This window comes from Trachemys scripta, chromosome 4 (genome assembly GCF_013100865.1).
Source record: "Trachemys scripta elegans isolate TJP31775 chromosome 4, CAS_Tse_1.0, whole genome shotgun sequence".
Lineage (NCBI taxonomy): Eukaryota > Metazoa > Chordata > Testudines > Emydidae > Trachemys > Trachemys scripta.
The window spans coordinates 34,146,939-34,163,728 of NC_048301.1; the positions used below are offsets into that span (position 1 = coordinate 34,146,939).

A 16,790-nucleotide genomic window follows, 5' to 3' on the forward strand; every position below is an offset into this window, starting at 1 on the left:
TTACTGTATTACCTTTCTCTCAACATACATATATTTATATATATATAGTCTGTGTAACATATTTCCTGCTGCCAACTAATCTAGCACAAATTGCTGCTTTGCAGAGTATCTTGTGGAAAATACATGGGAACTCAAGTAAAAATAAGAGCAGTGTGGAGCATTAATGCAGAGAATGAATTTTATGGCACTGGAGTGGGACTAAGGAGGTCTGGGTCCATTTCTCAGCACTTATACAGACTTTCTATGTGACCCTTGGTAAGCCAGTTAAGGGAACGTCGACGGTTCCAGAAAACCAAGAATCTTCTGACGGGGGAGACGGAAGCAGATCCAGAAATGATAAAGAGAGCAAAAGACTTTGGCCCTGTGGAGGTGATCTCACATTGGCACCCTAATCTCACCATCAACATAGTGGACGATCATACTCCCTGGGTGAAGGGTAGCGTGCCACCGCCTCTGGACCAATATGTGAAGTTCGACGCGGTCAGTGGTGACTACTACCCCATCCTCTACTTCAACGATTACTGGAACCTGCAGAAGGATTACTTCCCCATCAATGAGACCGTGGAGCAGCTGCCTTTCCGCCTCTCCTTCTGCCCACTCTCGCTGTGGCGCTGGCAGCTCTATGCCGCACAGAGCTCCAAGTCCCCGTGGAACTTCCTGGGCGAGGACTTGTACGAGCAATCGGATGAGGAGCAGGATTCTGTGAAGGTTGCTCTTTTAGAGACCAATCCATATCTGCTGGCTTTGACCATTGTCGTTTCCATCGTTCACAGCATATTTGAGTTTCTTGCCTTCAAAAATGATATCCAGTTCTGGAACAGCAGGCAGTCTCTGGAGGGGCTCTCCGTCCGCTCTGTGTTCTTCGGGGTATTTCAGTCACTTGTGGTCCTTCTCTACATCCTGGACAACGAAACTAACTTTGTGGTTCAAGTCAGCGTCTTCATCGGGCTCCTCATAGACCTCTGGAAAATCACAAAAGTCATGGATGTCAGGCTGGATCGAGACAACAAAGTCGCTGGGATTTTTCCGCGTTTAACCTTCAAAGACAAATCAACATATATAGAATCGTCTACTAAAGTCTACGATGATATGGCATTCCGGTATCTCTCGTGGATTCTCTTCCCCTTGCTCGGCTGCTACGCCGTGTACAGCTTGCTGTACGTGGAGCACAAGGGCTGGTACTCGTGGGTCCTGAGCATGCTCTATGGCTTCCTTCTGACATTCGGTTTTATTACAATGACTCCGCAGCTGTTCATAAACTACAAACTGAAGTCAGTAGCCCACCTCCCCTGGAGGATGCTCACCTACAAAGCACTCAACACCTTCATCGATGACCTCTTTGCCTTTGTGATCAAAATGCCCATGATGTACAGGATAGGCTGCCTCCGAGACGATGTCGTCTTCTTCATTTACCTGTATCAGCGCTGGATCTACCGGGTGGATCTGACGCGCGTCAACGAATTCGGGATAAGTGGGGAGGGCCAAGTCCCTCAGCTAACACAAGGTACCACTCCAGTGGACTGTGCCCCTGCACTGCTACCCGATGGGGAGGCAACAAGCACCCAGGGGGTGATAAAGGAGGGCCTGGCTGATGGCTCCCCTGCCCCAGTGACAGAGGACGTGGCCGATGGCTCCCCTGGGGCCCAGACGGAGAAAACAGTAGAGGACAAGAAAAAGGACTAACCTGCTCTAACTTTAATTTTTAAAAAAAGCCTAACTTTCCACTCTCCCCCTTGGATACTGGACAGAAAGCGAAGGGGGGAAGCTGCTATGGTCCTCTGACTCCAAAGCTTTTTATTTTCTAAAACTGCCTAAGTAAGTCACGTAGGTGCTTTAAAAAATGTTACGCTTAATCTCCCTGGGCCTCCTCCATTCCTTACAATAACACTTCCTTTCTCGCAGGCTTTGTCTGTCTAGTCTATTCAAAATGCAGGGATTGTCTCCTACTATATATTTTGCCCAGGGCCTAATGCAATGGGGCCTTTCACTGGAGCCTATATGCACTACTAAAATACTGTAATTCTGAATGCTTGAGTATGTGAGTATTTGGATCTACACTATTAAGAGTTGAATGTTATGGAATGTTATTACTTTGGAAAAGTAATTCTCCCTATGTTTATAATAATAAGTGAGATTCAGTTTGAGCCTCGTGTCACTATACTTTGTTTATCCTCAATACACCTGTTCTATATAAGTTTCTATTGTATATAGGTTTTTATACCACACTCATCATCAGAGAATCTTTCCCCTGAATGGGTATCTGCACTAGTTTTGCGATGGACCTCTGGTTCCATGCTTCAGTAACCCCCCTCCAGCAAGTCAGAGCTACATCTTTTTCTGAGCGCTGGCCACATAGATACAAAGTTCTCCCTCTCATCAGACTTTGAGTCAGCTGCCTCTGCTCCAGGGCTTCTGCTCATCAGAGCCCTTGCATGAGGGCACATAGGAACCCCAAGGTTTTAATGGGCAATATCACATAATGAAAGACCTACAGGAATGCTGAAGCTAGGGGGTAAAATCCATATCCTCAAGGCTAGGTGTTTCCATCACATTGTGCAGTCAGGGTGGAGGGTTTGGCAACCTTTAGAGCAGGTGGGGACATTGACCTTTCAACCCACATAGGAATCCTCCAGATCCCAAGGCTTCTGTAAAGAGACTTCATGGTACTTTCTAGACTCCCTTTCCCCTTAATAAACATCAAATGAAGTCTGAAGATACTTAACAGAAGCTCTGTAACAGGCCTCTGTTCATGTATAGCCTAGATATTACCAAAACCCAGTGCTTTATAGGCAGAGAAATCCTGTATCAAAATCCTAAACCTGTGTTTATGACATCACAGCCTTGTGTAATAGAAATGATTGTGATATCCAAAGACCAATATTATCTTCACTGCAGAATCAAATATTAGGAGGAAACGATGGACTGTGAGGGAGGGAAGTCCACTGTTTAAACATATACTAATATAAGAGGCCTATAACCTTTATATTTTTTACTGGACCAAAAGAAGTAAACAGCATAATAAACAAGGATCAAACCTATGTTGTCAGAAGCTAGGAAATGTGAAAATGAACCGGAATTTCAGATTGGATTGGATTGCTATGATTTAGTATACATAAATTTCCCTGATCTCTTGTTCCTTCACTGGGAAAAAGGGGGAGGGGGATGAGAGAAAGTGGTTTGTTTTCCCCACTTTCTCTCACTTTTTTCTAGCATTATCCAGTGGAGAAAATCGTTTTTAAAAAGTGAGAAAGAAAAGAAAGAATGCAAGAATGAAAGAAAACGAGAGAGTGAGTGGCATTGCTCCTCCACAGTTTCAAAAATATTTAATGTTTTACTGACATTTCCTTTTGAAATTTAGTCAAAAATGAAAAATGTCAATGACAATTTTTTGTTCCATGAAAAATATCACCATAATCGAAACTACATTTTTCAACAAAATTTCGACCAGCTTTAGCTGTGTGGACATAAAGCATGGATTGATCTGAAGTAGTGACAGTTCTACTGGGATCACTTCAAGCCCTGGCTATATCAGTTAGTTGGGAAAAACCTAAAAGGAGAGAGGGAGCTCCACACAAACAGGCCATAAGCCAGTCGATGGGATTGGAGTTATGTCATGCCAGACAGTAAGTATCAGGTAGCCTGATGTGAAAGATTTCCTGACTGTGGACTAGATTTTGAACTGCATGATGAATCAAACAGAAATACATGGCAATTGAAGGAGAGCACATTAGCATATCACTAGTCCCAACAAAAATCGTTTCAATTACTAGAATCAGGTGACCATTCTGCTGACTTGGTTGGCCTGCTGTGTTGCCAGAGGACCAGATCCTCAGCTGGTATAAAAATCATTGAAGTCAGTGGAGCTATGTTGAGTTATAGTGGTTGAGAATTTGGCTTTGTATTCTTTAAAGTGTCTGTGAAGACTGAGGAGGACAGCAGCAGTCTGTATTCTATAGTACTACACAGAAGGACTCTGGGTCAGAAAAATGCATCGTTTGATAATATATTATGTACAGGCAGGGACTTGGCTGGCAACAATATGATAGTCCTGCTGCCAGATTCTGTATTTTTTATGATGTGTTCAGACTCAAATCCCTGTATTCAAATAGCACTAAACTTTGGGAGAATTAAGGCCCAGATCAGAAATTTGTGACTTGATTGAACTCTAATTCTGCATGTGTGGTAATTTAATTTACAGCACAGTTTCTAGAAGCTTCCCAAACTCTATGGCACATGGCCACTAGACTGGTTTTTAGCATGCCTTCCCTGGTAGAATAACAAGAAGCCCACAAAGTTTTTTTTTTTCAAGGTTGCATTCACTCTTGGTGAAATTCCCTCAAGCCACATAAAGTGTGAGGTCCACATTCTCCTCTGGCAGAAAAGTGTAGCTTCACTGACTTTAATGCTCCATTGACTTCAATGGAGCTATTTTGATATACACCAGCTGAGGATCTGGTCCTGTGCAGATATATGTAGGCCCAAAACCAGAGTGAAGGATTCCTCTCAGGACTACTTTAAGGCCAGGGTCTGACAGCTTCTCTGGGCTGGACTAGCAGCTCTTCTGAGATGAAAAAACAGCTGCAGCCCCTGCACACCAGTTATATAGGCTACTAGGGCCATTGCATGCACTTAAACATTTGCCTGATGCCCTCGCCCTTGCTTGCCACTGGCCCACTCCCATTACATCTTGCCAGTGCACAGAACCTTTCTCTAATGTAAAGGGGTTGTGAAGGCATCCTTGTGTGTCTGCCACCAGCGCAGCCCCTATGAAGGAGGTAAGAGGTGTGAAGGATCCTTGTGCAGGCTGTCTGCACCATGGGTGAGTTTCACCATCTACACAGCTCTCCTCTATGCTGAATTTTTAAATGGCTTCCAGTTACAATAACCATGAACTTAATTTATGAGGGTTGGCAGGGAGGAAGGTAATTTCTCAAAAGTCCTGGGAAGAATAGTGAAGGTCACAAAATCTTGACTGAACTGCACTGACTCCATTCATCCCTGTTACATGAAACTACATCAGTCCTCGGAAATCCCGGATATTTGCATTGTGGCATCTGATTAACAAAAAAGCACCATCTGATTATATTTCTAATGTACTAAGATTGGTCTTTGACATTTGGTAAAACAGTCAATCTAATTTTACAATTGGAAAAAGAAAAATGTAAATACGTTTGGAAGATATACAAGTGAAGCCCCTTTCCGCAACTTTCTAATCAGCTAAGATACTTTGAACTAAGAGAAAAGAGAAGATGCAAGAAAGCCCTTGTTAAGCAGCATGGTAATCAGTTATGAGAGGAGTATAAATGAAATTGACTTTCCTTTCCCCCCCACCCCCCAAGAGAGCTGTGCTGTGATCCATGATTCTTGTATAACCCCTGTTTACATTTCACTGCCTCCAGGTATTAAATGTAGGCTTAATAGAGCCGGTGACAGGCTGTATGACTAATTACTTGAGCTTCTGACTCTGTTCTGCTCAGAAAAGACTGAGTATCTATTGACATCTGTGTACCCACCTCTATGTTTTGAATATTGATCATCCTTTGGCACTGATGGGAGAGCCACTGCAACTGAGAAAATTAGGCAATTATATGTACAGAAAGACATGTGACAATGAAGAATTGGACTAAAAAGTTGCCTTTGAAAGATATATGGGACCCAAGTTTGGTCTTAATTTGGAACTAAAATGGCTCTCCACTAATATTTCCCAAAGCAATCTTCCACATTTGTCATACTACCCAGACAGGTTCCACTATGCTCTTTCCCAGTTCTTAGATTTCTCTTCTTTCTTAGTGGTGGATTTTGTCTTTCATCTTGAGCTTTCTCATTCATCTAAAACAACAACCGAGGCAGCAAATAGAATGAAATGGACACTATCAAGATATTTTTCATCATTTTTATAACATTTTTATCTCTTACTGTTGTTTATAAATAACAACCCTATCAAGCTTAAAAATAAAATCTGTTTCCATACAGAGAAGTGCATTTCTCAGATTTTTCCCTAATAGTTTGATACTATCAAAAGCAGAGCTGCCTGTATTGGTTTGTTATTGTAGGGTTATCCACAGCTACTGATCAGGGCATATTTGTTGTAGAAATGTTCAAGAGTTCTGGGCAGACTGTTCTGATTTGTTTTTAAAGAACCATTTTAGCATTTTAATGGAAAGATACAAACTATTCAAGGTGAGACCAGCAAGATATTTTTCTTGTAGCCCTACTTTCTTAGCTGACACTTTGACCTCAGAGTAGATACAGGTTGGCAACAGAATAGTATTAATGTAAGATATTATGTTTTAGAAGATGTATGTTGTATAATGGTTTTAAACAGTGCTTGAGATGGATTCCTTGCTGTTGTGTTTAGCAGTTAGTGACCTGATAAGCAATTGACACAATCTCCCATCTGGCTGCTGAAGTTGTGTGCGCATCCAAAACCTTAGCAGAGATGACCCTTGAGCCAGGACCTTCGTGTCAGGAGGCAACAGTTCTATAAAGCCTGACTCCATTGAAGTCAATGGTAAATTTTCTATTAACTCCAAATGGCTCCTTATGTGAGCCAAGAAGGAGCATCTTGCTGACCAAACTGCCTATTAGAAACACATGACATCTGCATTATCTGCCTGATCCAAAGCTCATTGAAGTCAGTAAGTTTTCCCATTGACATTGATGATCTTTGAATCAACCTGTCTCTATTTAGGTAGTAAAATCATTCCACTGTCTAAGCACCAGCTGTATGATGAATACTGTGTTTATTCTTCTTGTAGTGCCTGCCAGTAATTATGCTGTAGGTTACAATTATCAGGCAATTCCTGGTTGATATGGAATCAGTGCTGCAGTATTTATCTTCACCTCTATCATTATCTCCTTTCATCTGTTAGGTAAAGCCTAGTATAGTAAGACAAGTAAGTGATGCATACAGTCGGGTACTCCAAAGAGTAGGATCTCTGCACTGAGGATCTTGTGCACTTTGAACAGGGGTGAAAGTAACTTAATGGACTTACCAGTATGCAAGGTGGCCAGGGTCCTGGGCAAGGTGGGAGAGGGCGTTCTAGGCCCCCAGAAGGGGCAGGGCCTCAGGCAGAAGGGACGGGGCTGGGGCTAGACTCCCCCAGCCAGCGCTTCAGAGCTCCCCGGCCTGCGCTGCCCGGGGCTCTGGCGGCGATTTAAAGGGCCCGGTGCTTCAGGCCCTTTAAATCGTTGCCAGAGCCCTGGGGCTCCCGGCCACCGCCGCTGCTACCATGGCAGCAGCTGGAGGCCTGGTCCCTTTAGTCACCACTGGAGCCCAGGAGTAGTGGTGGCGGCTGAGAGCCCTGGGACCTTTAAATCACCACCAGAGCCCTGGGGTAGCGGCGGCAGTGGCTGGGAGCCCCAGGACTCCGGCAGCGATTTAAAGGGTCAGGGGCTCTGGCTGCTGCCGGGAGCCCGGGCCCTTTTAAATCGCTGGGCCCCAGGGCAGCTGCCCCTTTTGCTTCCCCCCTGCTGTGTATCAGCAGCCACTTTCTTATTGGTACCCTGGACTGTACCAGACCGGCTTACTTTCACCTCTGACTTTGAATAACTTCATATGGCTTTATGTCATTTTACTTGCAAAAAGAGTAGAAGACAGCTTTAAAGCCCTATGCCGTTCCATTGCTATATTAAAACCTGGATGTGTTCAATTTTCATGAAGATTAGAAGCTGAAGTTTTGTTACCTGTTTTATAGAAGACTTTATGGCTGCCACTTCCACTCTGTAAAAAATAAAAGTAAGAAAGCATGACTCACAAGAAGCCATTTAAGATGAATGGAATAAAACAGAAGACTGATCTCTTTTGTTACCCAACATTTAACCAGGGCTGGCTCCAGGGTTTTGGCCGCTCCAAGCAGCCAAAAAAAAAAAAAAAAAGCCGCGATCGTGATCTGCGGCGGCAATTCGACGGGAGGTCCTTCGCTCTGAGCCGGAGTGAGGAACCGTCTGCCGAATTGCCGCCGAATAGCTGGATGTCCCGCCCCTCTCCGGAGTAGCCACCCCAAGCACCTGCTTGACAAGCTGGTGCCTGGAGCCGGCCCTGCATTTAACTCACAGATTTCAAATAAAAAGCATTGTTTTCCACTCTGTGCCCTATTTATTGCCTTTTCTCTCCCCCGCCCCCCCGTTCATTTGCTTTCATTTTATGTCTTGAAATATTAGGGGGCAGTCAGCTTAGGGGAAGGGAAGGGCCTAAAAACTGTGATTACAGATGAAAACTGTGAACCTGGGCCAATAGAAGTTTTTCCAATAGTCCAGAGCCAGTGACTAGTGATGGGCAAAGCACTTAAAGTGTTCTTTTTAAAAATAATCTTCAAACATTCACCTCTCCCTAAAAGTTTCACTTCACAGGTATTTGTGCGAATAAATGTGGAAAATTTCAGTCCAAAAGAATTTCGATTTCTAAAGTTATGAGTAACTGATAAAGGATTTCTTTTTTAATGGAAATCACAATTACAAAATTAACTTAAATGTTAGCTACAAAGTGGATATTATGGGCCAGATCTTTACCTGGCATAAAGTCGCATAGCTCCATTAAAGCCAATGGCGCTATGCCACTTTACACCAAATGATAATCTGACCCTATTGTATTCGGCCAGAAATTGCTATAAATCCTCCTCTTGATATTAACCCAGCTAATGTAAACAGTTAATTAGTTGAAATGTGGCCTGAATCATAGAAATTACACATAGAAGAGACCTCTTGGGTCATTTAGACCAGTGTTTCTCTACCTTTTTGATACCAGGGACCAACTTGCTGCCTTCCTAAACTATCACAGGAAGATCTCAGGGACCATTGCTGGTCTGTTCGTTGAGAAACACTGATTTACACCATCCCTGCTAATGCAGGATTGTTCTTCACAGTATATTTTGTTTTCTCCAATGCTTTGTCCAGTACTCTTTTAGTAATCTCTAATAATAGAACTTACATCAGCTCCTTTTGTAGACTGGTCCACAGTCTGGTAGCCCTCACTGTCAGGAGGAGTTTGTGATATGGTCTCTAAATTTCTTCTGCTTCATACTTCTTGTACCACCCTAAAATTTTGTCCTCACTTCATAGATGTCTCTTAGCCAAGCGGTGTATATATACAGGGCCTGATCCAAATCCCACTGAAGTTAATTGGAGACTTTCAACTGATTACAGTGGGCATTGGATCAGACTCCTAGATCTTTGAATCTTTCCTCACAAGCGAATCCCTCAAAATCCTGGTGGTGAGGGGAGGGGTCCTTCCCTCTAATGTGGCTAAAAGTACATAGTGACATCAAATCCTGCCATCTCTAATGATGACAGCTTCAAAGGGTTTAGATTTTGGATTCAATTGAGAAAAGCCCCAGAGTTCAGTTTGTGTGTACCTCATGTTTTGAACAAAGTTTTGGCAATCTTTGGCATATGGCCCGTCAGGGAAATTGGCTTGCGGGCCGGGACAGTTTGTTTACCTGCAGTGTCTGCAGGTTCAGCCGATCGCAGCTCCCACTGGCCACAGTTTGCTGTTCCAGGCCAATGGGGGTTGCGGGAAGTGGCGCAGGCCGAGGGATGTGCTGGCTGCCGCTTCCAGCAGCTCGCATTGGTATGGAATGGCGAACTGCGGCCAGTGGGAGCTGTGATCTGCCGAACCTGCAGATGCTGCAGGTAAACAAACTGCCCCATCCCGTCAGCGGATTTCCCTGACAGGCTGCATGCCAAAGGTTGCCAATCCCTGTAATATAACATTCCTTCTTAATGGACTCTTCCAGTTAGCATATTCCTATATTTGCCTCTACAAAGCATTTGGTGCTTGGATTGAGTAGAAAAAGGGTGGTTGAGGTCCTCTCGTCCTGTTGAGGCCCTCTCTCCTTGTGGAGCCTTAATATAAAACATCTCCATATGAATAAACATCTTTTGTTGGTCTACTCTGGAACTATGGCCCCTGCCTTAATTAAGTGGATTCTCATAAAAGAGGAATCCAGCTCCAGAATCCTATCACAAGAGAGCAAAGAATAAGCTAGTATTCATGTTACATTGATATCTAATCCTTGATGTGGAAGCAGAATCCATGAAAGCTTCCCTTTGTTTGATAATAATTTGCACCCAGTCTGACTCCGATGGCTGTGGTTTTGGTTAATATTTTAGCTGCTACCTTTTCAATCTTAAATCTACCCCACACACCTCATTTATCCCACCCTTTTCTTTTCACTTTCCCAAACTTTGCATTCCTTTTCCTTCTTAGCTTTTATTTTAATTGGGCCTCAGCTGCTTCTTCATAGCTGGCAGTTCTGAAATGTTCCCCCATATTTCTTTGATGCTGCTCTTTACAGACATGCTCAGCCTCACCACCTGAGCACGACTGAACAATAACCAATTCATCTTCCTGTTTAAGCTCCTTTATAGGTATTATTTCTGGAATCTTCAGTCATATTATGGAGGGAGAAATTATTCCTTGGTTCTTCCTTTCATTTCTAAGAATACATTTCAAAGAAGAATTTTCACAATGAAGGCAAAATTTCAATTACATCAGACTTAAATGACATAATAATAATAATAATAATAAACACTAATAATAGGAACGGGCCATATACTAAGGTCTTTGGTCTGTACTCAGTCCTTACTCAGGTGAATCCCACACTGGCTTCAAAGTGAAAGCTGTTTAAAAATCTCATCTCAGAACTTGGTATATTCTTATAACTCAAGATTTATTATTATTCTTCACCTGCAGGTCAATGATTCATATCCAGCCCAATTTGATTAGTCACCAAAATCCATTATCTCATGACTAGTGGATGGTTTGTGTGATGTTAGTTTAGTGGTCTTGGTCCAGTTCTTAGTTCACACAGGAACTAGCAGTAACCTGCACAATTCTGCCCTAGACTCACATTTACACAAAGTTTGGAATTTGGTCAGATTCAGGATTATGGTTCAATTCCTCTTTTTCCTGAACCAAATCATCACACTGAGCCGTAATTGCCACCCTTCTTGGCAAATCTCTGCAAAGAAGTCATGTAGTGAGTGGACATGGAGACTGAACTATCCCCTTCTCCCTGGAGTGGTTCTTCCAGGTCAGGTTGGACCACACTAACAGGGCAGTGTGGAAAGCGTGCACCACTGCTATCTCTGCCCCACCCTTGCTGTGCATAGAGCACTACTGTCTGGCAATGCTCATGAGAAAGGGAATTGAAACATGCAATTAAAATATAATTTAATTAGAATAATAATAATAAAAGTAGTTCTAGTGCACTCTTCCCTCAACAAAAGTGCCTGGGCAACTTCATGGGTAATTTAAATAGAACTGCAATAATAAATAAATACAAGGTGAAAGATATAAAAAGAGCATAATGCTTCATGAAATACTAGCTATAAAAACAAAATACAGAACTGTGAATAAATGCATGAATAAAACACTTAGGGCTAGATTTTCAAAAGTATGTAGGAGCGTAAAGATGCAGGTAAGCACCTGGGGGGATTTCAGAAGTGCCCCGTTTCCGCTAAAAATCAAAAGCCAATTAAAATTCCACTAGGCACCTATCTATATCTGTAGGTACCTGAATGTCTTTAAAAATCTGGTCCTTGGGCCTTGATCTTGCAAAGGCTTACTCCCATGCTTAACTTTACCTGCTATGAAGTCAGGCAAACTACTCACAGTGTGCTAAGTTAAATATATGCACAAATCTTTGCAAGAGCGTGGCTTTACGAAGCAAAAGACAATTTATAACATTCTCTCTTCCAGAATGAGAAGTGACGGTCAGTGAGAGATGGTCATTGCAGTCATCTCTTCTGCAAGTCACCACTTGGTACAATTACTAAAGCCATTGCCATGTTATCCAAGGCCTTGCCTGTGAAGACTCTAGGTTAACTCGGATTTGTAGTACTGTAACCTTAGCTACTCTTCGAAGGTCTCATCCAATGTACTCTGAAGTGAATGCGAGTCCCTCCATTGAGCTCAGTAGGTGCTGGATTAGGCCCCAACTCAGTACTCCTTTGAAAGTGTTCCCTGAGTGCTTTGCTGTGGCTGGCAGGCTGTTCAGATAAGGTCTGCTGGTGCTTTGGTGCCTCCTGCTAGTATGTGGACATATGCCCAGCATGCTCTGAAGTACTGATGCTATGTCTGGATTCTTTGTCTATAAGAATGATTTATTTTTGTATTAATATCTGTGAACACAGAATCCAGATTAAAGTAATTTTACCCTCATTTTTTCTGAGTGGGACAATGTTACAGCTGCCTCGGGGCAGAACCACCTTTGGGTTTTGCTCCATAACAGTCCATATTCTTTTCCAGTTTGACTCTGTAACAAAAACCTAATGCTCTACTGTTAATATCCCAATCATATCTGGGCAAGAAACGGTGATGTGGCAAACACAGACTTTGAACTGTAGTGCAGATTCTAGCAGAAAAAGAGGCTGAGTTGTGACAGGGAAAGCCTTTATTAAAAGCACAAATGTCATGAATAAAAGCAACAGTAACTCAGAAAAATACCAGCCAGGTACATCCATTCATTCTCTTTTTTCAGGTCTGATCTAGCATGACAATATTCCTATTAAAAAAGCCAAGTCTGACAGCTACGGCCTGTCTGTTCCCAGGGGATTTACCTTCCTTGCGCAAAATCCAACTCTTTCCCTACTAGACATTTTTTTTTCATATTACTCAATTTCTACTTAATTATAAACCCAACAGTGTTAGTTTCAAAGCCCCCTTTACATTTTACGTCCCTTCAGTGTCTCTTTATTGGGTTTGATGATATGATGCTCATTTGACTTCTGGGAAGAACATGCCATTATTCAATAGCCTATACACTGGTTCTTCAAGCAGTTTCTTACCCAGTCTCCCTTATAATGTCTCCATCACTAAGTTCTCTGAATGCTTTCACATTTTTCAGAAATAATTCTTTGCAAGCCTAAATTTTAGTGGTTCCCACAAACGGTCACACCATTGCAACCCAGCTCTATCCCCAGGCTTTAGATTGTGGTTATGGTTAGAAAAGTGACTATCCAAAAATGGCACCTTGTTAATATACCTGCTTCATGTGAGTCTTTGAGTCCTATCATCTTTCTTTAATGTCAAAAAACAGTTGTTATTCCAGCTATTACTACAGAAGCAGTAAAGCTATTGAACAACACAATTGCCACCAAAATGTACATGAATATTTATTCAAATAAAGAATTGAATTCACCTCAATTTCATAGATTCCAAGACCAGAATGGACCAATGTGAACATCTACTCTAGTGACCTCCTGTATAACACAGGCCAAAGCACTTCCTCAATATCATTCCTAGAACAACATCCCATCTTGATTTAAAAATGGTCAATGATGGAGAATCCACCATGACCCTTGGAATATTCCAGTTGTCAATTACTCTCACTGTTAAAATTGTACGTATTATTTCCAGTGTGAATTTGTCTATCTTAACTTCCAGCCACTGAATCATGTTATCATCTTTCTCTGCAAGATTGAAGAACCCATTATTAAATATTTATTCCTCATTTAGGCACTTATAAACTAATCAAGTCATGCCTTAACCTTCTCGTTGTTAAGCTAAATAGATCGAGCTCCTTGTGTCTATCACTATAAGGCATGTTTTCTAATCCTTCAGCATTCTCCTGGCTCTTTTCTGAACCCTCCTTAATTTATCAACATCCTTCTTGAATAGTGGACACCAGAACTGGACACCAATATTCCAATAGTGGTCGCACCAGGTTATTTTAGCTCTTCCAAATACAGAGCTAAAATAACCTCTGTACTCCTCCTCGAGATTCCCCTGTTTATGCATTCAAAGATTGCATTAGCCTTTTTGGCCACAGCCTTGCACTAGGAGTTCACGTTCAGCTAATTATCCACCAGGATCCCCAAATCTTTTTCATAGTCACTGCTTCCCAGGATAGAGTCTCCCAACGTATAAGTATTCTTTGTTCCTATATGTATACATTTACATTTAGCCATATTAAAACACACATTGTTTGCATACACTCAGCTTACTGAGTGATCTAGAACACTCTGTATCATTTACCTGTCCTCCTCACTATTTACCACTTCCCCAATTTTTGTCATCTGCAAACTTTATCACGATGATTTTATGTTTTCTTCCAGATCATTAATAAAATGTTAAATAGTGTAGTACCAAGAACTTATCCCTGCCAGAACCTACTAGAAACATACCTGTCAGATGAGCATTGCCCATTTTCAATTACATTTTGAGACCTATCAGTTAGTCTGTTTTTAATCCATTTAATGTGTGCCATGTAAATGTTATATCATTCTAGTTATTTTTAATCAAAATGTCATGTGGTACCAAGTCAAATGTCTTATAGAAGTCTAAGTATAATACATCAACATTCTTAGTGCCTCTTTTGAGTTGCTGGTAGAAGTGTGTGTATTTGTGTATTATATGCTGTATGTACACATGAACGCTGGATTGTGAAACAAGCCCAAGAGTTGGTAAAATGCGTGATATCACCTTTAGATTCATATATACAGACTACATATTCTAACCTGGGTTCCTAAAGTTAGGCTACAAATGCAAATGTAGATATCTAAATAAAAGCTATTGGGTAAAATTCTGAACCCACTAAAGATCTTCCATTGACTTCAATAGGGCTATCAATAACTGCTCTGAAATAAGGATGTTACACCCCGTATTTTCAAACATGCTGGGAAACTGCTGCTTCTCTTGAAGTTGATTGTCTACATGCATAAGTAATACACACAGAGACACGTATACACTCACACAGAGTGCAGGACACTAAGTATAATTGTTTGTATAATTGTTTGCAATAAATTTATCCACTGTGAACTCATGTTAAATTAACTTACACAAGGGAAATGTTACTTTTTAGTCTCCTCTACAGTGTGTATGTGTTTGGTGGTGATATGGTAAATTGTAGCCATGTAATAAATTGGATTGATCATGCACTTTTGGCCTCCTCACCTGCACTGAAACCTCTAATTCATCTCTGCTGAGACTGCTTCTGTAATTCCAAGCCTCTGAACAGCTTTCAGTCGGTACTATTTAAAGATCAAAACAAAAAATCCACAACACCAAACTGCCACAGAAAGTTTTCCTCTGATCCCCTCTGTATGTGAATTTATCACTGGTGTGACACGCAAGGTGGACACTATTCATTTCTCAGCCATTGGCAGTCTTAAGGTTCAATAATATGTTATCAAGGCTAAAAATGAGAGCTTTACATTGCTGAAAATCCAGAATTTGCTTTTTTGGCAGGATAAGGTATTTTCTGCGGTCCTGGTAGAACATGAGGTATTTGGCCTTTGCTCCTACCAGAGCAGGGATTGGCAACCTTTGGCACACAGCTCGCCAGGGCCGAACCTGCGGACGCAGTAGGTAAACAAACTGGCCCGGTCTGCCAGGGTGCTTACCCTGGCAAGCCGTGTGCCAAAGGTTGCCAATCCCTGTGCCAGAATATTGTTGTGAAATGTGTCATACACAGAATATGGCTTTGATTCAGCAAAGCACTTAAGCAGTTATTTAACTTTAAGCACACAATTAAGGCCTGTGTTGAATAGATGTAATTAAACATATGCTTAGGTCCCACTGACTGCAGTGGAAGTTAAGCATGTTCTTAAGTATCGCTTTCATACTGGATTGGGGCCCAGATGATTTCTTGTAAACAAGGCACCTTTCTCAAACTCATGCCAATAAAACCATGGTCCCGCAATGAACTCAGAGAGATGAACCCCTGCCCCTGATGGAGCATTATTCAAATTAGTAGGGTTCTGCATGTGTGTAAGGGTCAGCTCATGCAAAGTTTGCTGAAGGAATGAGGCCAATATCTTTCTACCACATCCCAGCCCCATACATTCTTTCACTCTAGCAATCTGATTTATTTAGTCAGTACCTTTGGGGTGCCCTGTCTTTTGTCCATTCACTTTGGTGAATCTCACGATAAGGTCTGACAGGCATTTGGTTTGTTATTTTTTTTTTTTTTAAGATTTTTTTTTTCATGTATTCACTGTGTAGGTTTTTTTCCAGCTCTCTGTGCAACACTTTAAATAATTGCCCTTTTCTGTTTAATTGGAATGACAAACAGTAGAATGTTAATTAACAAAAAATGTTCAGCGCAGAGCAAGTTAGCAGAACTGTAAAGAGGTCGTGATTTACAGTATTTGCACAACTTGCTTTTATAAAGAAATTGTTCTTCATTATAATAATGTCAAGAAAGCAAATAGGAAAAAAACGAAAAAAAGAACAAATTGTGTTACATTAATAAGGAATTAATGGGCATTTGAAGTTGAACGTAATCCATTTTTATGTATTATTTCATACAAAGTTTATGGGATTCAGGATACCAGAAAATAAATAAAGGTAATGATTTCAAGGTAATGATCACCTGGGGGGTATGAATACTTAACAAAACTGTTAGTCTTATCTACTTCCCTAGCCCTAAAACCCGGGGGCTTTTTATTCCTTAATTTTTCTACTCACTCTTACATTACAAGATCAAAGTACTACATTAGGTGAAAGACAAACTATTACAGATATTTTACAGTTACCATTAGAACCACCTTCTCATCTGAAACTTTGCAAGACCTCCCTTTTTATGTTACAAAGCACAATTTAAAGCATTCCTCCAGACAGAGACCTATGTCTACGTCTCTGAAAGACACTACAGATCATGGCCCCTTGTGTTCTCCCACAGACTAGTGTGTCTCATCACAGTCTGCAACTTTCTGAAAGGTGTCCAACATTTCCTTAGGTAATAACACTCATCAAAACAAGCCATATTTTTCAATCTTCCACTGCTATTTGTACCCTTGCTAGGAGGGCTACTCTACAGGTCACTAGAAGAACTGTGCAGTGTAGA

The 16,790-nt window shown here is 41.5% G+C and overlaps 1 protein-coding gene across 1 annotated transcript; it reads left to right on the forward strand.

Annotated features, from left to right (window-relative positions):
- Positions 1–258: 258 nt before the first annotated feature.
- On the forward strand, positions 259–1,798 carry LOC117877157 (cleft lip and palate transmembrane protein 1-like; the record flags this gene model as incomplete). Its single annotated transcript, XM_034769984.1, has 1 exon — positions 259–1,798. A coding segment is annotated over one exon (1,425 nt), but the record flags the coding sequence as incomplete, so codon positions are not given.
- Between the last annotated feature and the right edge of the window lie 14,992 nt (positions 1,799–16,790).